This window comes from Aphis gossypii, chromosome X (assembly GCF_020184175.1).
Source record: "Aphis gossypii isolate Hap1 chromosome X, ASM2018417v2, whole genome shotgun sequence".
NCBI lineage: Eukaryota > Metazoa > Arthropoda > Insecta > Hemiptera > Aphididae > Aphis > Aphis gossypii.
Genome location: NC_065533.1, coordinates 30,403,120 through 30,426,213, shown reverse-complemented (window position 1 = coordinate 30,426,213; position 23,094 = coordinate 30,403,120). Strand labels below are relative to the sequence as shown.

Below are 23,094 nucleotides of genomic sequence, written 5' to 3'. Positions count from 1 at the left end.
ATAAACTAGCATTAATAACAATATAAAATATATATTAAAAAATAATTATACTCTGAATTAACTGAATTTGTAGATATAAAACTAAATATATTTATTTAAAAAAAAAAATCAAAAATCAAATGGGTACATAATTAAAGTTGTAAATAAAACATTATTCAATAATTGCCAGTAGCGGTAACCCTAAAGAAAATCCAGGGGCAGAATATGCTGCCTTTGCTGCTCCAAGTACACACTTATGAATACTATAGTATATATCAATCAATAATATATTTTAAATTGCATTATTTTTACATGAATAATAAGTTATATAGTTCAAATTTTTTATCATCACCTAGATTAAGTATATTATACTTATGATGCCAATGTAAAAAATTTTGAATTAAAAGTAATGTTGAAAAATATATAAAATATTATACTAAAATAAGTAAAAAACTTTAAAAGAATATGTTTTATTTATTTTACTGTAAAAACATTTGTTTAACTATGTTAAAAATAAATGTATTTAAAAAATAATTTGAATATAATTTGTGTTTTAAATTATAATAACAATTTAGACACCATATTGAAAGAAGTATAATAATATATTTTATTGATTTAACATCATAATTAACCAAATAGCAGCTCACGTTCCAATTGTTTGGGATCTACAGATCCTTGAATAGGTGTACATTGAGGATTAAACACAGAGTATGCACTTAAAGCATTAGGTTTTTTTTTTGAGTTTGAAGTATTATAATAAATAGCAACAAGAGCAGAGACAGCAAAAAATACTGCTCCAAAACCTACTACAGCAATCATCCAGTACTGAACAGCAGCCCAACATAAAAATATAATGATATACCAGTACAGTTTTGTATTGCTTGTTGGTGATTTCTTGACAGACACATTGTTTACTGTAGAATCTTCAAAATCCGAATCATCAGAATCTGATAAATCTTTGTTGATTGTGCATGTTAATAAGACTTTATTGCGTTGTACTGTAGGTACTATATCAGGAAGAATAGTGTCTTTAAACAAAATTTTTTTTTTGTCATTTTTTGGAGAAATGAGTGTAGCAGGTGGTTGACTCTAAATAAACAGATAAAAAAAAAACAAAAATATAATATTATCATATATAACTATAAAACAATATTTAACAATACATTTATGTGTGAGCTAGGACAAACTATACTTAGAGAAATCTCTAAAAAGGAAGTCAAACCTACACTGATCTCAGTATTATAAGTATGTAACATGGCAAATTTATACTAGGGAGTTCATGTTTATCTTTGTTGGCTTTAGTATTAAAGTGAACAGTGGCGGATACGAGGTGGGGGCGATCGCCCCCTCCTTGGACTGTATTTTTTAATATTTATATAACAAATTATAATATTAGGCTGAAACTCACTGAAAGCCGATATTTCATTTGTGAAAATCCCCCCCCCCCCTTGGGTGACTTCTGGATCCGCTACTGAAAGTGATTTTGTTAGCACAATATTTGTTATTTAAAACTTCAAAAAAATATTATTAATTTAAAACCTTTTGTTTTAAAATGATTATTGAGTATTTTAAGAGTTAAATCATTTATTACAAAAATGATAAAGAATAATACTTTGAGGGTGTGCTATATTTTACGGTTTTATAGGTTATTTTTATTCTACATAACAATTTGTAAATATAAATTTTTTGAGACAATATTTAGACAAATAAATATATCATAACATCATAAATATTAATCTCAATAATTTTTGTAATGACTGTTATTAATCTATCATTACTAAAAACATAAAAAACAATTTTCATGAACATGTTTTGTTAGTTTTAACAAACATTGTACCTATATCTTTTAAAGTAATTTTAAATAGCTTATATATATATGTTTAATAGTTTCTAAAAATAATTCATATTCTTGATTTAATATTGCTAATCTCTTTAAAAACGAGGGTCAAGCACATAATCTGATAAAATATTATTTTATAGTACATAATTTAATTCACTTTTAAAGTATTAAATATTTAAAAATTACTTATAAGCCATAATTAAATAATATAATAGTATCCGAGATATTATCAGTATAATACGTATAATAATAAATGTTCACTTTTGGCTTATTAAATAATATTATTTACTAGCTTGATAATTCTAATTAGTAAGTTTTATTTATAAACAAAACATTATTATGGTAATAACTAATAAGTAAAGTGTTGTCTATCACGAGTAAGTCACAGATCAATACAGTATGAAGAAATATAAGATTTTTTATGTTAATAAATAATAATATTAGACAAGACACTTAACATATAGAGTACAATTTAACGTACATTGTACTAAAATGATAGTATAGGTAATATTTATTACACTCAATCAATAATTTGTAACAATACATGTAACAAGTAATAAAACGAGACCAATTCAGTACATGAATAATGAACAAGCAGCGAGGCCAAAGGATTATTATAATAAATTATGATAAGTAATCAAAAATAGTTTTGCCAATAATATGGTTGTACTCCATGATAATACAGAATGAAAGTAAGATGATACAAACGTTCATGACTTATGCATTTATGAATACATATGAATATGTTTTATAATAATAATAATAATAATAAAATATAAATACATACTATAAAACATATTATACATTTTTATTACAATGACTACTTAGTATTTTATTCTACTGGATATCTTATGTTTTATTTACTATTTATATAGTAAACAATAAAGAAAAACATGTAATTAAATTAATAAAAATTACCTAATTAAAAATGTTATTTTTCTTTCAAACAACATAAAATAAAAAAATTAATTTTAGTTTAATATTTTGTATTATACCTTTCAATATCAAGTCTAGTAATTCAAATTCAAATATTTTATGTATACAATAAACTTACTGGAACATGTTCATTTGTATCATTGGATGATAATTTCTGTTCTTTACATTGTAAAGTTGCTCCTGGAGAAAGTGGTTTGAGCACCATTCGTCTTCTACTATTCATAACTATTGTTTCAGTTTCCATCACATCAACATACTATTTAGGTATTGATTGTTTTTGTGTGATAGTTGTATAATGTTTTTATTATCAACCCTCCTCATCTATAATAAACAATTTTAAAAAATAATTCTCTCAAATAGGTAAGTAATTTAATATGCTAAAATTAAAGCGATTAAACAACTATACTCTGTCCAGCCAAAGAACACCATACTGGTTCTATACAAGTAGATGCAGAGTGCTTTACGAGGTCTTATTTCCCCTATTAAAATAACCGGGTTGCTGAACTAACCAGGGTTTAGTAAATCCCAACTTATTACTACCTTTGTTAATAGAACAATTTCAGGTGAATGGTATGGTTAAGTGACAAGTGAAAATGATCTGAGTGAATCGATATTTGTGAGCAGCAGCTTTTTCTATAGCTTGACAAAGTATAGTACTATAAAGTAATGGCTTGCTAAACATCACAATCAAAACTGTGGTACATTTTAAAACAGTAAGTAAAATCTCTTGGGCACTTCTTTAGAGTTCAAATTAAAAATCATGTAAATTATACGCTATGTATAATATAATAAAACAATTTTTAAATATGTTTTAGTTAAAAAACATATTTTGTTTTATCATAAGCTTTAATGGAATATGGAATAGTGGTCTAGAGAAGAGCTACAAAAAAAATATATTATTATATTAACTGTTTACAGATAGTTTAGAATTCAAATTTAAAAATTATAAATCATAAACCTAGCCTTTGCCTTTTTCCAAATAAAAAACTGTATTCATAAACAAAATTATTAACTGTAAAACTACATTATGAAAAAATATACATTACATATCACAAAATAACTTAATACAGGCAGTTATCTATAATCAGAACACGAGACCTTAAAATTAAATATTTCTCAAAATAAACACCACACAATTGTCGACAATTTGAAATTTTTAAGTTGTTAATAAACAGATGGTTAATGATTAATGAACTACACTTGTAAACTAATTTTATCTAAATTATTTAATAAATTGTGTATATTTTTATTTATTATTATTATCAGTTTTATTATTATTATTATTACCAAAAGCCTTAAGACAACAACTCAACATTTTATTCAGATTGATTATTACCTATGCATACCTATCTAAATACTAACTACAAAGATATATTTTTTTTTTAAAGAAACACAGTTCAACTAAAATCAACCATGTGGCTATTTACTGATCTGTCACTATGAGAATATTTAAAATCTATTTAGTACAAAGTAGAGTAATTAAAATGTTATCAGGTATAATAAATGATACTCAAATTTCTCTTATATGACCTAAAAAATTAGAACAATTTGACAAAAAACTAAAAAAAAATTGTCAAACTCAACATAACAAGCTAAATCAAAACATTCAAATGTCGCTCCGATTTAATACAGGCAATAATGGTTGAAATACACTATTGGATCAAAACTAAGCACTAGTATGTTGAATAATTACAGTTGGCAAAAAATTCCAAGTGAATCAGAATGATTAAGCTTTGAACGTTACAAGCCCTCTATTTTGACTATAATATTTAATATTGTAGTCGATAGGTAGTAGTATTCATTTAGTTAAACACTAAGCTTACCAGTGTGTGCGGTACAACGCCTGACAAGCCATCAACGAGTAAAAACACCAAGAAAAAAAAACAATAGGTAGCAGAGCACCGAGTTATGATTACGAAATGTTCACGGTCTTGAGCGTCGAAAACGCGATGTTCAGGAACTGTACGGAAACAATTTTTGTTAATTACGGCCGTCGATGGCTATAAAAAATGTACGGGCAAAAGTTTATAATTATTATTCTGTTATTATTGAGCACTAAGTATTAACTAAATAGTAACAGCTAACAAAACGATAATTTATTTAATTAACTCATGAGAACAGGTGTTTGCCGGTTACAAATCATTAACACGATTACGAGTAACAGAGTACAGATTACAACGCACGAATACTTTTTTATCAATAACTTCGATTATTGTGATAACTAGTAGGTAATTAGTAGGTGTTTGTGATTTTAATTATTTGAATCGGATTGTCATTTTGAATGTTTTGATATTATGTCGTTACAATATGAACATTTTTAGATGTTCTTATTACTTATTAGTTATTACTAATTTTTATCATTGAGTATTTATATTTATAAATTTAATACAATACCTATATTAATATAGTCAATACTATTACTTACGTCATGACGAAATACCCAACTTCCAATAATATTATGTTTTTCAAACACAAATATTGTTTTCGAATATTTTTATTACTTTTGTCTTTTAGATACGTTTAGGACACTATAGAGTCTACAACTGTTGTTTCCTTTTATGTCCGTTGACTTCTTCTCGGCCTGTCTAAACGACTAACATGGAGGAGAAGCTGCGTTCGCAGTTTCCCTCCAATTGGCTTAAAATAATATTATGTTAATGTTCCATGGTTTGTACGTAAATCATGAACTAAGATCTTAGTTCGTGATGTAAATGTAACAGTACTGCAGTACTATATTCTGATCAATTTTTTTTTTTTTGATATTGGTAGTTGGTTAGGTTACCTAAATTTATGTCATACAATTTTCCGGCTATGACTATTTGATACGTATGTGTATTTATAAATGTATTGACTGATTGTTAATAATTAATGAAGGAAATAAGTACCTACCTATCCAAATAAAAAAAAAAAAACTATTAATCATGAATGATTATTATCTGCATTAATCCCATGACATTATAAGTCACTCAAAATCCAATGTTATGAGTACCTACTGAACTCTTTATCAAATTGTTTTTGTTCAATATGTACAGAAATTTTTATAAAAATGTATCCTTAAGTTAGAATTGTCTGAAATCGTTCTAAATGTTACAATTTTCTAAGTAGGTATACGTCTGCTATATAGGTAGATACTAAAGATAACTAACTATTAGTAGATATTTAATATTTAAAAAATATTTTTTACAATAAATCCCGTAAAAAATTACCAAAGTAAATAAGAAGAATTTTTAAAAATTTTTAATATAATGATAATAAAAATGTAAAAACTATCACTTACTACCTACGCACACATATACATATTTTATACAACCGCATAAGCTATGTAGAAATTGCCTACATTAAACTCCTTAAAAGCCGTCGGTACAATAATATTAAATATACATATAGTATTAATAAATATAGTATTTTTTAATACTTCTTTTGAAAAATGTTGTGTTTTTATTGCATAATATTGTGTGAGAAAATTTAAAAAAATATATCTTTCATTCTTCATCTTTATATAGATACCTAGTATATTTTTATACATTAATTACAATACAACTCAGTATAATATTGAGTAAGATGCATTTTTATTACAGTAAATTCCCTATTTATAGATCATAGTGCCCTTATAGGTGCGAATATAATACAAATTGTCCTGGAATACTAAGGAAACTAATATCTAGGAAAGTATCTTGAAAACTGACCCTTCGTATAAATGTATACAAATAATTATTTTTTATTTTCATAATCAATTAATATATTAATTCGTTTTTATATATTAAAATTTTTAAAATTTATTCTATTTTTCCAAGTTCTTTTTTTACCAGTTACCATAAAATACAATAATTCAAATTCTTCAAAATCCACCAAAAAAAAAAATCATATCTTTCTATTATTATATTTTAATTTGTACTTAAATTATTATACTGACTATTGACTATTTTATTTAGGAATCTACAATAATAAATGAAAAATAAGCATTATATTATGATATATACATATTAATTTAAAATTAAATTTATACATTTTATTTAAAATGTTTTTTTTTTAGATACATTTTTTACTATTTATTGCATTAAGCGATTAAGTATAAACAAATATTTCATGAATTTTAATGTATACAAATTTGATCCGAGAGAGATGTCTCAAACATAATAAGCAGAGGAGAGATTAATAAATTATCTTTAAACACATCATAATCATTTCTTAATTTAGATTAAAGAATTTCATATTAAAATTGTCCATACTGCTCAAAATCCAAATTCTATACAAATAATGTATTCATTTTTCTACTACCTGTCATTCATTTAAAGTTTATTCAACATGGTTTGATGTAAGTATATGATTAATTAAAACCACTAATGAGTAATAATTAATACAAATAATTGTTTAAACAAACTTAACTTATAAATGCACATTGTCAGTCTTTAAAAGTTAACATGTGCAGGAAAGGATTTCATAAAAAATAAATTATCATTTTGATATATTTTTTTTTTCAAAAAAAGTTAATATTTAATAATACAATGAAAACAATTTTTAAAACAAGTAAAGTAAAAATTTTAATCAATTATTATTTTATTAATGTAGAAATAAAAAATATTAAGCTACACATTTAAAAAAAATATTTTCTTCACAAATATGATTTTAAAAAATATACTTGATAACAAAACAAACATAAATCTTATTAAAACGAGTCTATACCCATTTTAAGTTAAGAAACATACTCAGAAGAGAACTTGTACAAATCATTGTGTATTCACTACCTACAATGTTTTTAACACATAAATGATTGACTCGGTGGGGTGACATGAAAACGGGTTGGCCACCAAGTATGTTTCTTAGCTCGAATATTATAAATACTCTAAACAAATAGTTTAACAGTTATTTGCATCAAAAAAAAAATCTGATCAAGTTTAATAAAAAAAACCTATAATAATATACATATAATTTAAATAGGTATAGTAGAATATAAGCTTTAAAACTTATAAATTAAATATCACGCCAGGAGTAATTAATTTATATATTCTTATACAAATAATAATAAAAACCATTTTTTTCTTTTTTTCAAAAAATTTTAGAATCTTTAGATTGAAAGAAACATGTGTTATACCTTACTTTTCAATAATATAAGTATATTATATTATTATAGATACCAACACACTTTAAAATAATACTATTAATACATATAATTTAGCTTTTTTTTAAGAAAATTGATATTATGAATGGTTTTTTTATCAATTAATTTTTTTGAACTTATTTCTTCAGACTTTTTCGTTTCAATTAATTATTCCTTTACTATGCGTTTACTACTATAATATAATAATATTAATTTTTTCGTGAAGATTTCTTAAGTTAAATACACCAATAAGAAAAATTTAGTTCATCTCAAATAAAATAAATGTATTAATCTTGCGTTATATTTGATACAAAAATTATTAACATTTAATATCTATATTAATTTAAGTGACATTATAACACTACCATTAAAATATTCTAATATTTGTTATTCTTAATAAAGCCAGACTTCAATTTAAGATAACAAGATATCTAATATTTCAATAATTATAAAAATATTCGGTACAATTGCTTATTAAAATCATAAGTCTGTATCTATCATAAATAATTGGAAAGGAAATAATAATAAAAAAAAAAAAATGGTTCCTATACCTCACAAGGATCAAATGGTACAACAAATTGAACATGTACTTATATGGATACCAAAATCATTAGAAGTTGCATACTCGATTAGTTAAACAAAGTATATTTCTAATAAACACATAAATGATATTTTTCTATAAATTAGATCAATGAGAGCAATTTTTTCTATTGATACTTTGAAACAAATTCACACATACAAAACAACTATATTTATGAGTGTAATGAAAAATTTGGTCTAATATTTTATATTATTAATTATTCTCTATTATTGTTTTATAGTGAAATAAAAAATATAGATAATATTATTGATTTATTTATACTAAATGTATAAAATATATATATATATCATTTGAGTAAAATTAAATATTTTTCTGACTAATAGGATAATGAAATTTTAAAGTTTTTATTACTTCCAAACTAATCTCAGGATACCTTGTTAAAATGCAAGTGAATAAAACTATTAATAATATATTATCCATAAAGGAGAATGAGAAATTATATTTGTTCTAAACCAGCGTTGTTGAAGTATAGATCAATATCGATAGTGATTTGGTTTAAACGGACCATTTTTTGGTAATCCCATGTATTTTGCTTGTTCATCACTAAGTTCTGTAAGATGAGCATCAAATGTAGCCAGATGAAGACTTGCTACATACTCATCTAAAACCAAATGATAATTTAAAATTTTTTTAATAAAATAATAATAGTAATAATTAAATGATAATATACCCATTTTTTTTGGCAATAAATAAACATCACTCTTGTAACGACCAATTGGAGCATTAAATAATTCCATTAAGGCTAGTATCTTAAAATAAAAACATGAAACTTAAAATACATTATGAGCAATAAAAATAATTTAAATTTAATATTTACCTGGGTTGTACCAGTAATGGAAGTGACAAATGATGGAATGCTTGAACATGTATAATTTACATGATGACCACCAGCAAGTAAGATCATGGTTTTACCATCAGGCCAGCGAATGTGATCTACTTGTGAACGAACTTTTTCCCATTTAAGCTCTGGTGTACGTAATGCGGCCTTTATTGGAAATAAAATAAGTTAATACAATTATTATTCAAATTTAGAATTCAGAAACTAATATTAAATAGATTATATTAATTGGTAAATATTTAATAATAATATAGGTTATATTACAATCACTACAGTTATTTATTATGAAGTACAATTAATTAATTTTAAAACTATAAATTCCTGATAAAGTGATAAACAAAAACATTTTTTGAGAACATTAAAATAGCAAAAAAACAAATATTAAATTATAAATAAATAATAAATATAATACTTTTATTTTTTAATTTAAAATTTGTACAATCTGTTAGTATATATTCTTTTAATAAACATAAATGATGTTTAAAAGATTTATAAAATAAGATAAAATCAATTAGCTAGATTTTAAAAAGATAGAGGGCTTAAGAGAAAGAGCCATCTGATGACTGAAGATGAAGATTGGAGTGAGTATAGAAATTTGTAAATAATCTTGGCAAAATTTTTTACAGTTGAGATCTTAATAGAGAATATGATTTGTAATGTCGGATCTAGGACATTTTACACCTAGGGTTAATAAAAATGTAGCGCCTTTACATAGTATTAGTGTATGGGTTGTCAACACTTAAGAGCGCCCTTATACCAATAACGCTTAGGGCAAGGATATCTACAAATTTATCTTAATTTTTGGACTGCACCAAAAAATGTTTGATGATTTCAGATTTGAGATTAAATGTTAATGAATCAATTACTAGTATAACACATTTTTATGTATAAATAAAATTTTCTCTAAATTTGTTGAGTGTAACCATGTACCCATGTAAGTATATAATGTAATAAATAAACTTACCTACAATTTAATCCCACATTATATTTTTTTTATAACTATCTATATATTTATATAGCAACATATCGAAATTACATCAAAATATTTCTACATGTATATATCATCCAATATTATTAAACGTTTAATGGAATTTATTTCGACCCCCGTTAACACCAGACAAACCACGAAGGACATCTATCACTAACGCCAAAGCCAAAAATTATGGTCCAAATTTAATGCATTTATCAAAATGTATTTCAGACAGTAGTAATAAAGAATAAAAAAGAAAAAAAAAAATACTCAATTAAATGATTAGGTTTTTGTTAACCAGTGATCTGAAATGTAGATCTCCCAGGAATGTTTACTGAACATCACTACATCACTCGATTTACCCATATCACAATATTGTAAGCCAGATGATATTATAGTAATGTCGTTTTTTAATAATATGGCATGCACAGAATAAAAAATGTGCGTTTTTTTATTATTGAAACATAAGTAGTAGAACTTATTAATAATTACTTATAATTACATAGTTCAAAGATCAGATTTTCCTCTATCGAATGGGTATATTTCCAATTATTGGCTTAAAAGATAAGAGGTATTATTTTTTTTAAATACTTTTTAATTTTATATAATATAGTTTCTTCTAATAACATAAAATCAATGCATTCGTATTTTCACACGTTACTGGTTACTAGGTTAAATATTAACAATAATCACGATTTAAAAAAATTAATTGTTGATTTAGGAAGTCGGAAGTTCAAGTACCTATGTATAAAACGTTATAATAACTCAAATACTCAATTTAAATTTTAAGACAAACAGCTGTAGAATAACCACAGATTCTTTTTTGTCAGTCTTCATGTCACCTTATCAGAAATTGTTTGGTAACCAGTTTATCTTTATTCGTGTTAATTACCAACACTGTTACACAATATGTGTGTCATGATAACACGTAAGAATTGATATTATTAAATAGGTATAACAATAATTTGAATAATTAAAAAGTAGTTAAAATAAAAATATGTTTCTTATTCCATAAGTTTTATATTATTGGAAATACATTAATTCGATGGAAAAAAATCTGATCTTAAAATTATTTTCTATAGTAGTTATTTAAAAGTTTCACCATTTAAATTAAAATAATAAAAAACTAATAAATATTTTATGCTGCAAATATGAAAACGACATCACTTCTGCCTGAGGTGTATTTTGGCGCATCCGCTAACTTTGTACTGCTTTTATAGTTTCATCTGCACAGTTTGATGACGTAATTTCTCTATATAATATTATGTTCATAATCATGCCATTTAAAATATTTATTTCTTTTCTATTACAAAAAAATTTATTTTTAAAAAAAAAACAAAATCTGTAAATATTGACAATACTAATTAGAGGTTACATATATTTCTTGCTTAATCGTATAATATATTTATAGCAAATCATATATCTATAAAGTAGACAATGTCATTTTGACACTTTCGCAGTACGCATAAATAAAATTTTTATTTAATTATAGTAGATATGTTCTTTTTTTCAGGACACTGTGAATTAGAACAATCAGATAAACTCTGGATAAACATGTTCTCTAATATCTTACGTCAAGTATCAAGAGAGTTGAAAACTTTTTGCTTCAAGTATAGGTAATATCATAACAAAAAAAATATAATTAAGCATTTGAATACTAGTTAAATAAATATTATTTATATGGATTCTTCAAAAAAGTGATTTTAAGAAGTTTTTTTTAATATTGAAGTATATTATGATTCATAACCTAAAACCACAGATTAAATAATTAATTTTTATTTAATCTGTGCTAAAACAAAAGTGATTGTTTTTTAATAGATATCTTATCAAGACTTTTGAAATAAAATTATGAAGTTATAAACATATATTTTTCAGGGATATTTTAATACTTAAAATGTTAGACTAATGATGATATTATATTTATTTTTTGTACATGTTAGTTCTTAAAAATAACAAAATCTTTTAAAATATTTTTATTTGCTATTAATAAAGGAGTATTTACAAAATAGATTAGAATATAGATTTTTTTTAGTGTTCAGTTTAAGCAATATTACTTACCACATCAATTTCATTATGACAATAACTCATGCAACATACAATACAACCAGACTTCATTTTATCCATGTGTTCTCGAATAACTACATTTTTATTACCAGTAGCTGTAATTACAATATCCACTTGTCGAATAACTTCATTAAGTTTTACAACTTTAAATCCATCCATACTGAAACAATGAAAATAAATTATACATTTTTTTATACAGCAGAATCTCAGTCTCTAATTTTTTATTAGCATTTTTATTTTTTATTATTTTACATTATAAAATTATAACATTATTGTTTAAAATCTATACAAGATTCATTTTTCTCAATAACTATTATCTATAGATAATATACCAAATATGTATATTTGGTTGTTAGTTTTTTAAAATATGAACTTTAATAGTAAATAGCACTATACTAAGTCTTTATATATTTTAATTACATTGAATTAATTTGATTCTTTAGTAATTTGGTTTGTATATGATACCTTTTAAATTATAAGTATGTATTTATTTAGTAATAATTAATATTCAAACATAAAAAACCATCAATACATACCATGCTTGCAAAGCACATATTGGATCAATTTCTGTGACATAAACTATACAACCAAGTCCCTTTAAAGATTGACAGCATCCTTTACCCACTTCTCCATAACCACATAATACAATTTGTTTTGCACCAAACATCAAATCGGTACATTTTTTTAAGCTATTATAAAATATAAACTTATAATAATATTATAAGATACATTAATTAATTAATAACAAAAACCAATTAATCATACCTTACAATTACAGATTCCCTACAACTATAACGATTATCAAATTTAGTTTTTGTTACACAATTATTGATATTAATAGCTGGCATTAAAAGTTTTTCCGCTTTCAGCAATTTGTATAAGCGATGAATACCGGTTGTACTCTCTTCAACTATCCCTAATAAAAATTAAATGCAATTTAAAATTTGTTATTAAATTTCTTTATACCGATTTATTTTTTCATTACTAGTTATATAAGTTAGTTTGTAAAAGTTTGAATCTAAAATTATATTTATTTAAATATAATGGGACATCTTAAGTCATCAGACATAGATTTGTTATACACTATTAATAATCAGAAGAATATACTTAAACAATTTGAAATGCTTTAAGTCTTGAAAACGTTGTGAAAAAATTTTAAGTTATCCATAAAAATTAATTTTTTTTCATTGATGATAATATAAATATTATATACACATTTCCTAGTTATCACTTAGGATGAAATATATTATTTTGAATGTTGATAAATGTTAACCTAGGTACTATTCGAGTACTATTATAGTTTTATAACTTCATTTTATTGGCAGCAAACTAACAAAATGTTTTTAAGAAATCTAAGTAATTTTACTATTTTATCATTTTTTTGTCAGCTTACATATTTAAAAAAATATTTTATCAGCATTATTATAATCTAGCACTAGTAGCACTTCTTTATTCCTTTCTAAATACAATAATATATTGTTGCTTTTAAATAAACATCATATTTGCTTAGCATGGACTGAATGAATCAAAATTGACGAACATTCTTAGTTATCTTATAACTTTTTTCAGAATGAATAAGGATACATTTATCATTTAATTTGGTATTTGTATTTATGTATATTAAATAAATGTTAGACATTTATAATAACTAACACATAGCATGTATATTTTTTTCTACATTTTCCACAACACTGGTTTTTAAACTACAACTATATAAATTAATTTAAATTAAGTACACTTAATCAATGACTGACCATATCCTTTGGTATTTCAATTTTAATTCAAGGTATGCAAATTAAAATATACAAAAATTATGATATTATTATACTTAAATCTATTAAAATAATAAAAATATTCTACTTTTTGTTTGATTTAAAAAAACATTTTCAAATTTAATTCTAAAATCTACTACAAACAAGAAGTAAGGAGTTTTTTTTATATTGATTGTTGTGAGACAGAGAAACCAGTTGGTGAAATATCTTGCATACTATTGACTAAATGTGATAAGAAATAATATTCTAATAACTAAAACAAACTAAACTAAATATTAGTTCTAGTCAAAAGTTCAAAACACACAACTTCTAATTTTTTTTAAATGAATTATTAACTATGATCTGCGAATAGATATTTACCAATTAAATTTTTAAAAACACTAGGATATTTTGCTTGACAAAAATTAGTTGCATCTCCACCATCATCTAAAATCATGTTAGGTTTCCAATTCTTGCCTTCAAAACATTTTTCAATACACCACCAAAAATCATCAACAGATTCACCTCGCCATGCAAATATTGGAAATCCTAGAATTTAGTAACTGCATTAATAAAAAAAATCATGGTTCTTCGTGGCAATTTTGTAGGTGTTGAGTCCACTATGCATAAAAGAAAAAGTATAACATTTTTTGTTTTATTTGTTTGATTGTTGTTATTTCCTATTTCAGTTGTAAAAAACACATGGTGATGTTGTACAATGTTGAGTGTTTAGTAGTTTTATGATTATATTCATAATAATATATTAGATAAGCTATGTCACAGGTCTACATATCATTATCATAATATATTTGTACCTTATATATTTCATAATGATAACATAATTGTTATTACCAAACAAAAATGTTTAATTCGGTTAATGTTATCACCCAATATCTAGTTCCTAATGTGTATTATACAGTTTGTGTGATGTAAAAGTAACAAGTATCAAAGTAAAATTGTATATTGTAATGAATCTTTTTGAAATTTGTTTAACATTTCAAAATTCAATTTCTTTATTAATTAAAAAAGCATGCAGACAACATTTATTATTTTGAAACTGTTAAAATATAATTGAAAAGAAATGAAGATTTTAAGGGAAGCAGTTACCTTCAACAGTATTTTTGGTTCATAAGGTTTTACTAGATACCACTTTAAAATCAATAGATTATACTTGCTATGCATATATAAGAGTATGTAGTATAAAATGTCACACAAATCTATTAAGGAATCATAAAGATGGTGTAAAAATTTAAAAAAGTATTTAAATTATTATTTGACTCGTATAAAATAAGCATAATTATTGCATTCTGCTATTAAGAGAATTTACACTGATTACAAGTATTGTTGTAGTTGTTTATGTTAATCTCTGACTATCAAACAATTGAAAAGTTATTGTTACTTTTAACATTAGCTAAGTATCATCTTCTTGGATAATATAAATATATATGTATTAGTTGAAAATATTGATGTGAGTTTAACAACCCCACCACCAAATATATTGGAAAACATAAGCTATAAAATTATGATAAAGGATTATGTAATTTTTTACTGCATTAGCCGGTTACAAAAGATATCAAATACACAAAAGCTATTTTGGATTAAAAATTAATAATAACAATAATAAAAATGTGTAAGAAATAAAACAGTTCAATAACATTACAGAATTAAAGATATTTGAAAAATACATAAAAAAAATAATGGAACATTTTGTAATAAGAAAATAACAATAAAGTAAATTAATTTTAAAATTATTATGATAAATAACTTTTTAAGCTTTGAATAATAGTACTATGTATATAGCAATTCAATAATAAATCAATATGAATGAAATCAACAAAATATAATTAATAATAAATTTAACAATTTATCTTTTTAATTTCTAACAAATAAATGTGTTACAAAATAATAGTTGTAAACGTTTGTATTAAATACTGAAACTTACAAAACAATATATGTTTTTATACTCAATTATAAATGAGAAGGAACCACAAATATCCATTACTAGAAGTGTAGCAATATTTATAAATATAATTTTTAATGAACATATATAACATGTTTTTTAATCATAAAAAAATTATAGTTATCGAACAGATAAGTTTATTGAGACAACAGTAATTTTTTAATTAACACACTATTCAATTATACCTAAATCACTAAATAATACAATTTAAAAACAATGATAGTTGGTTATTTTTAGTAATTATAAGTTATACTTAGTAGTGGTCTATTCACTTAAACCTTAAAAGCATACTGCACACACAAATTTCTCTTCTCCATCAACCTGCTATTTTAAATGATATTAGGTGGTGTTCTTGGTAACTGCCACGATTCCTTCTCATTTGTTTAAGAGTATAGATACATAGAACAATTAGTACATACATATTAAATTGATTGAAAAATAAGCTATTCAATACATAATTTGTAATTGAAGCTGTTAAATAAAGGATGCTTCTATTTTGCATAAGTCAACAGTCCAAATGAATACAAAGCCAAATTTTCTTAATACATACCCATGGCAAAACTGGTGCCAAAAGGTTGTAAAGAGTGAAATAATTGTAGAACATGGACTGTTAGAAATTTGCGAATGCAGAACAATTTAGGAGATCGTTTTAGGAATAAAGTTATGTTGAGAAAATTATACTGGTGATTGAAAGTCGTTTTAATGCTTTGATTCACAGAAATACCAAATCTTTAGGTAATAGAGCTTTTGAAAAATATGCAACACTATTCCATCCAAAAATCCATACATTCACCAAACAGATACAAGATTGTACAGAGTTCACACTTCAGCATAGTATCTCATTTTTCTCATATCAGTTATATAACTTGTGATGCCCATTATTACCTGCTTCTGCTAAAGCAGCACCAACTTCATTCTAAAAATAAATAAATGTTTAAAATATTCTTCAAATATGATCACTTATAATATAATAAACACTTAATTAAAACAACATTTTTATTAGTACCTGGGTTGAATAAATATTGCAAGCACACCATCTTAATTCAGCGCCTAGAGCACTTAACGTTTCTATTAATACCTATACAAAATAACAAAAATAATGTTCAATAATTGATAATTGTACAAAAAATGTTTTATTTAACTAACAGCAGTTGGTGCAGTGATAGGTGTACATCCAATAATTTTGGCTCCTCGTAATGGCTTATTTTCCATCACCTGTTTCCTTAGAGACATTAAACCAGGCATTTCTAAACGAATGTTTTAAGTATTAGTATATGACTAACAAAGAGTATATTTCAGTAATATGTTTTAATTATCAATTAAATAATCTGCTGAATTGCATACTATATTGTTTGTACAATTTAACAATAAATAAGTAAAAATTACTTTAAAATAAAGTATGATAAAATTTGTAAAGATGGATATTATTTTAAGTTAATATTATGCAAAATAAGATTTTTAATAAAAATAATGTATGATATTCTGACAGATTAGGTATTTTAAAATATAACATAATGAATTATATTGTCATCAGGATTCAGAATTATGATTATATGTTTAATGTTACTTCATTAGGTGTTTTGAATTCAAGACTAATATACCTATATTTCAGCCTATCAATTAAGAATAACAGACTTTAATGTTCATGATACTAATAAAACTAAAAATGAGATATGAAATCTGAAATCATACTTAAATTTGATAAATTGAGATTAAGTTTACATTCCATAACAAATTTAAACATGTTTTTAGGTTTCTAATATCATTACTAATTTTGTTTGTATGGCATTATGCACATATTCATACAACACACATGATCTGAAAAATACATACGATGAAATCCTATAAATATAAAAATGAAATGTTGCTTGATTGTAAAATAATAAATAATAAAAGTGTTCTGTTATTTTCAATAATATATTATTAGTTATTAATATGAGTAAAGGTATTCTCAATTAATATTCTTGTAATATAATATATATTATATAAATTCTATATACTTTAAAATATTAATTTATTTTGATATACAAGAGATATTCTTTAATTATCCAAACTATGAAATATTAATAACTTTATAAAGGAAAATGAAACGATTGATAAACCCTAAAGTTCAGGTTTGTGCATTATTAAAAAAAAAATAATAAAAATTTAACAATACAATTACTAATGTCAGGTCATAAAAATAACAAAATTTATGTTTTGAAAGTAATCAGGACTATCACAGTTAATACAGAAATTTGTGATATGGATAGGTTTATTCTATGGTAAAATTAGTTGCTGTTGTCATACGTTGTATATTACATATATATATAAAACTGCCTTACATATTGTAAGTCATGAATACATAGTATTCGAAATTGCTCGAACAGATATGAAAATAAAAAAATATAAGTACATATTTATAAATACTATTGTGTATTCAATATAAATGAGATTTATGACTTATGAAAAATACGAAATAAAGTATGATATTGTTTATATAAAAAAAAAAAATAGCAAAATAAAGTTTCATATTTAGATTTCTTAGTGCATAAAACAAATTTATTCACTCTGGTATTTTTACCTGTATCCTATAATAATTAGCAAATGCTTTAAAATCCAAACCCAAGTTAATACTAACTACTTTGATGAAACTAATCAATAATGATTTTTAATATGCCGTTTGTTGTTTACCATAATTGAAAAATTAATAAAAATTTGTTATTATAATAAAATATAGGTGTAATGAGTATTATATTTTATTTATATTCATATAAAATATGATATGTTTAATTATGTTAGTAAAAATACAAGAAGTATAGGTGTCATTAGTTATTATTTAAAATATTTGAAACTAAACATTTTTAATCTATTAGTTTTTGAGTTAAAAAGTGATTTTTATTAAAATTTTAACTAATAATACAAAATGTTATTGATTTAATTTGGTAGGTATTCATTTAGTAAACAAGGCAATTGGTAATTTTATCTACTCATAATTTGTATGGTAATATACTATATAGGTAAAAATAATTAACCTACCATGCTATATAATTATTATTAACCTTTTTTATTTTATATACATTTTTGTATTATCACAACACTAAAAACATAATTTATTATTAAATACAATTTTTTTTCATTAATAACACTCTTTGGTTATAATGATTTAAATATGCCACCATTTAATTGGGTTTATGTTAGGGTATTCTAGCAGAAAAAAATGTTGAGAATCACTGCAATACACAGTCAATAATAGTACAAAAACATTTATTTGTCCAATGTCCATGTTTAGCGACATTTGTGCATAATCTGTACAGTGAAATAATAGAGGGACTATAGCATTTAAGATAGTGAAAAAAGATCTAGTTCTTTTATTAAAATAAATGCAAAATATAAATGGTTTATTAATATTACACAACATAAAAAAATATGTTATTAAAAAAATATAAGACAGATACTAAACTATATTGTTCACCAGTAGTAACAATGATAAATTCACAAGTATAAGAAGATAAAGAACAACTAAAAAAAAAAATGAGAATTTGTTCCAATGCGTGATCTACTGATAAATGGCTATCTACATTAAGTGTTTTAGGTAGAATGTGTGATTTATCAATAACAGATAACTATATTTTACGCTACATAAGTATAGTGATACACCCATATAATAATCAATATGATATGGATTTTACGATTGCATTGTATTTTTAAAATAACATTTTTTTTAGAAATTTAATTACCATTTAGCGTTTATTCATGTTATTTTATTTTTGGTGAGTTTTTTCTTTTTCATAAAGTATGTTTAGAATTAATTTTATACATGTTTTGTACTGATTTACAATGAAATTTTTTACAATAATAAGATATTTATACAGAAATATAGTAATTGATGAAGTAAAATGCGTTAAAAAAATAAAAATGAGATTTTTAAATAATTGTGATAATGAGGTATACTAAGGGTAGATCCAAGGGAAGTTGAAGGTAGCCCTCCTCCCAAAATGAAATAAAAAATAAGACATTATTACATAATACAAATTTACTATATATCTAGGTATATTATTTTTATTATATGCCCCCTCTTGAAAAATTTCTAGAGCCAACCCTGGGTGTACTAAAGGATACTAAACATAACAATCAATTAGCACAGGAAATCCGTTTTTTACTTACACAGTCCTCGATGGTAAATGTCATAGTAATTTACCTCTAACATAAATAATATAACTAGTGTGGTATTGAAATGATATGATACCAGTATATAATGCAGTTCTATGGACAAATTAGAAGTAAATTTTAAGTACATGCTATTTTAAATAGCATACATAAAAGTTTAATCTGTAAATCACACATTGAACCAACCATTTATCGATAGACCACACATTAGACCGGTCACAAGAATTGAAATTATTAACTAAGCTAATATAATTATTATAAGTATAATATTACCTTGTTCAGCAAATTCAATTTCACGCCTTCCAAAGTCTTTGAGTCTAATATCTTTAATGCAAAAATCACTAAATCCAGAACTATTTTCTTGCTTTTTAGACCTAACTGGAGTATCATCTTCGGATAAGCTTGCTGTGAAAATATATCATGTACTTAATTAAATAATAAAAGAAATATGGTTTAATAACAATATATTTTTTAATAGTTATGCTTCATAAAAATAGATTTGATAGCTATGCAAAAATATTAGAAATAGCACTGGAGAATATAAGCATTAACAAACAGAATAGAAAATACAAAATAAAAGTTTAGGAACAAAATGTTATTTTATTTAAAAGAAAAGATCAGTGCATCACTTATTTTTCTCTGATCCATAAACATAGTATTACACAGAAAATTAGGGTTAAGCAGGTTTAATCTTGTTTAGTTAGCTTTAATGATATAGTAAATCGATTTATCATTAAGCTTGAAGTTAAAAACATTACCAGAATTTGTATATTACTAATTTTGTAATATTTTAATTTTTCTGAGTTTTTAGGACATTTAATAGCAATGTTATCCATATTCAAATATTGCAAAAAAACACTAAATATCTTAAAAAACAACCACTGTCTAAAGTATCTTATCAACATCAACGTTTTGTGCGTTTTTTTTTTTTGTGTATACTGTACTACTTTTATTAATAATAGAATAATTTTTTAATATACAGCTAAGATTGTTTATTATTTTGATATTAGGGCCATGCAGTGTTTGATTATAGTGGTTAAAGGTGACATGAATAAAAAAGGTTGAGAACTAATGGTCTAAACATATATAATATTTTCAATTTGAGTTTGATAATAGGTTCATGTACTCTAATCACTTAAATACTCAAAACACAAAAATTAGCATAAAATTAATTCTTCAGATTTAAAAATTTATTTTACTAGTTATTGTAAATAAATTATAATTAATTTTTAATTTAAGTATTTTAACACAATTTTCATAAAGATAATTTTAAATAAGTAAGTAGTAAATAGGTAATATAATCATAAACATTATATTTTTACAACACACATAAAATAATAAATTTGAATTAAAGTAGATACACATCCAATAGTTTTTTTTTTTAATCAATAAGTTCTTACTTAGGTACCTATTTAGAACATTTATGTTAACTGCTACCTAATTAACTACTATCACATATATTCAACAAGGAATTAAGTTGTATTTTATATTAATAATCGTGATAAATATTTTAAAGAATTGCAAACTAATAAAAGTTAGAGTTTTATGTTTTTTATTTGAATGTATAAAATCTATTTAATTTCTATTAATAAATGGAAAACAAAATATTAAGTAATAAAATTCTTACCAGAACTACATGAATCTGTTGAACATGTAGACACAGACCTAGGTCTGTAACTCTTATAGGGCATTTTTGCAGCAGTGATTTTCTAAAAATAAAATAAGATTTAAATACTGTACCTTAAACTATAGAATAATCCCAAAAAAAAGTTTAATTCTTACCTCATTACTAGCATCCGATGATGTGAATGAAACTTCTTTGCCGTTTATAGACATATCCATGAATTTGACTAAGTTGTTTAAGGAAAATTTTAATATTAAAATCCTAATCACCAGTAAACTGCTGTCATTAATATTGGTGAAAATAGGATATTATTTTCTTACAAAACATTTAAAAAACCTAATTAGAATAATAGGGTAAAAAAACCTTGACAGAGCGTAGAAAATTGACAAATAATTATTTAAATTTATGTATTGTGCTAATTGATCGGGCGGAAGATAATAATTGCTCTATTGTTAAGATTTTTTTGTTTTCCTTCGACTATACGAGGCAACACGATAATAAAACAATATTTTTATAACTAAACCATCGACAACGCGTATTTCCCCCTCTGTACACCAAACCGTTTGCCTAAATAAACCGAATTGTAGTTGAAATATTTTGCAAAGTAGGTAGATAGTAAGCACTCGTTTTGTGTATCGTGTAAATTACTATATTAATATTAAATTACTCTACTCAATCACTGACAATTTCCCCCACTACAACCGCAAAACATAACACATTAACAATTATACATTTTTTATAATCGCATAAAACACATACACACACATACAATTGTACAACGAACAGACACGATTCCAATTCGTACGTAATTGACGATCGAGAGGTGTTAAAAAAATAATAAAATAATTAAGAAGACACGCACGATTCGGTGGCTCTACTAAGGTAAAACCATATCAGATTTGAATGATACGATAAACTATGAATGTTGTGTTAAAATGTGTTGACGAATACAAAAAAATGTAAGCTCTTCAAATCGGTGTTTGGTCACCACTGAAAGTCGGGACATAGTCGAGTGATAATGAACGTGTTTACAAATTATCGTCATGGACTTTATCATGACAAAACAGATTTTTTGTTTTTGATTTTATATTGTTCTAACATTCCTAACCACGGGAAACTACCTATTATCTATCGAATACTGAAAATACTCAATAGGTGCTGTGGTTTTATGAAAAATCGTGACAAATTAATGCGAAAAATTAAACTTATTAAACAATTACCTATCGATAACATAAGTAAAATGAAAGTCGAATGGGTTTGATGTTGTTGGAATGCTATTAACGA

The 23,094-nt window shown here is 24.0% G+C and overlaps 2 protein-coding genes across 3 annotated transcripts; both read right to left on the bottom strand.

Moving 5' to 3' along the window:
• Positions 1–433: 433 nt before the first annotated feature.
• Positions 434–5,343, bottom strand: LOC114123258 (uncharacterized). 2 transcript variants are annotated; one of them, XM_027986162.2, is made up of 3 exons: positions 5,181–5,343; positions 2,874–3,076; positions 434–1,068 (listed from the first exon to the last, which is right to left on the bottom strand). In XM_027986162.2, the coding sequence occupies exons 2-3, from the start codon at positions 2,997–2,999 to the stop codon at positions 607–609; spliced, it is 588 nt and encodes a 195-aa protein (XP_027841963.2). In that variant the 5' UTR covers positions 3,000–3,076; positions 5,181–5,343; the 3' UTR covers positions 434–606. The 2 variants fall into 2 exon arrangements, with proteins under 2 accessions (XP_027841963.2, XP_027841962.2); XM_027986161.2 differs by lacking the exon at positions 5,181–5,343 and adding an exon at positions 4,579–4,931.
• Positions 5,344–7,270: 1,927 nt separating this feature from the next.
• On the bottom strand, positions 7,271–22,892 carry LOC114123245 (S-adenosylhomocysteine hydrolase-like protein 1). The gene is made up of 13 exons (XM_027986147.2): positions 21,969–22,892; positions 21,814–21,895; positions 20,460–20,591; positions 17,184–17,284; positions 17,044–17,115; positions 16,923–16,953; positions 14,459–14,626; positions 13,092–13,242; positions 12,863–13,015; positions 12,321–12,486; positions 9,272–9,439; positions 9,125–9,203; positions 7,271–9,055 (listed from the first exon to the last, which is right to left on the bottom strand). Exons 1-13 carry the CDS (start codon positions 22,026–22,028, stop codon positions 8,928–8,930), a joined length of 1,491 nt encoding a protein of 496 aa, XP_027841948.1. The 5' UTR covers positions 22,029–22,892; the 3' UTR covers positions 7,271–8,927.
• Positions 22,893–23,094: the final 202 nt, after the last annotated feature.

Bases quoted from the DNA above. Each gene is read 5' to 3' on its own strand.
- LOC114123245 (XM_027986147.2), bottom strand. From the start codon at position 22,028: ATGGATATGTCTATAAACGGCAAAGAAGTTTCATTCACATCATCGGAT. The intron at 13,016-13,091 runs GTATGATTAATT...ATTTTATAATAG, and splicing joins AGGGAATCTGTAATTGTAAG to CTTAAAAAAATGTACCGATT. The intron at 9,204-9,271 runs GTAAATATTAAA...TTTTATTTTAAG, and splicing joins CCATTACTGGTACAACCCAG to ATACTAGCCTTAATGGAATT.
- LOC114123258 (XM_027986162.2), bottom strand. From the start codon at position 2,999: ATGGAAACTGAAACAATAGTTATGAATAGTAGAAGACGAATGGTGCTC. The intron at 1,069-2,873 runs GTAAGTTTATTG...CTGTTTATTTAG, and splicing joins ATACAAATGAACATGTTCCA to AGTCAACCACCTGCTACACT.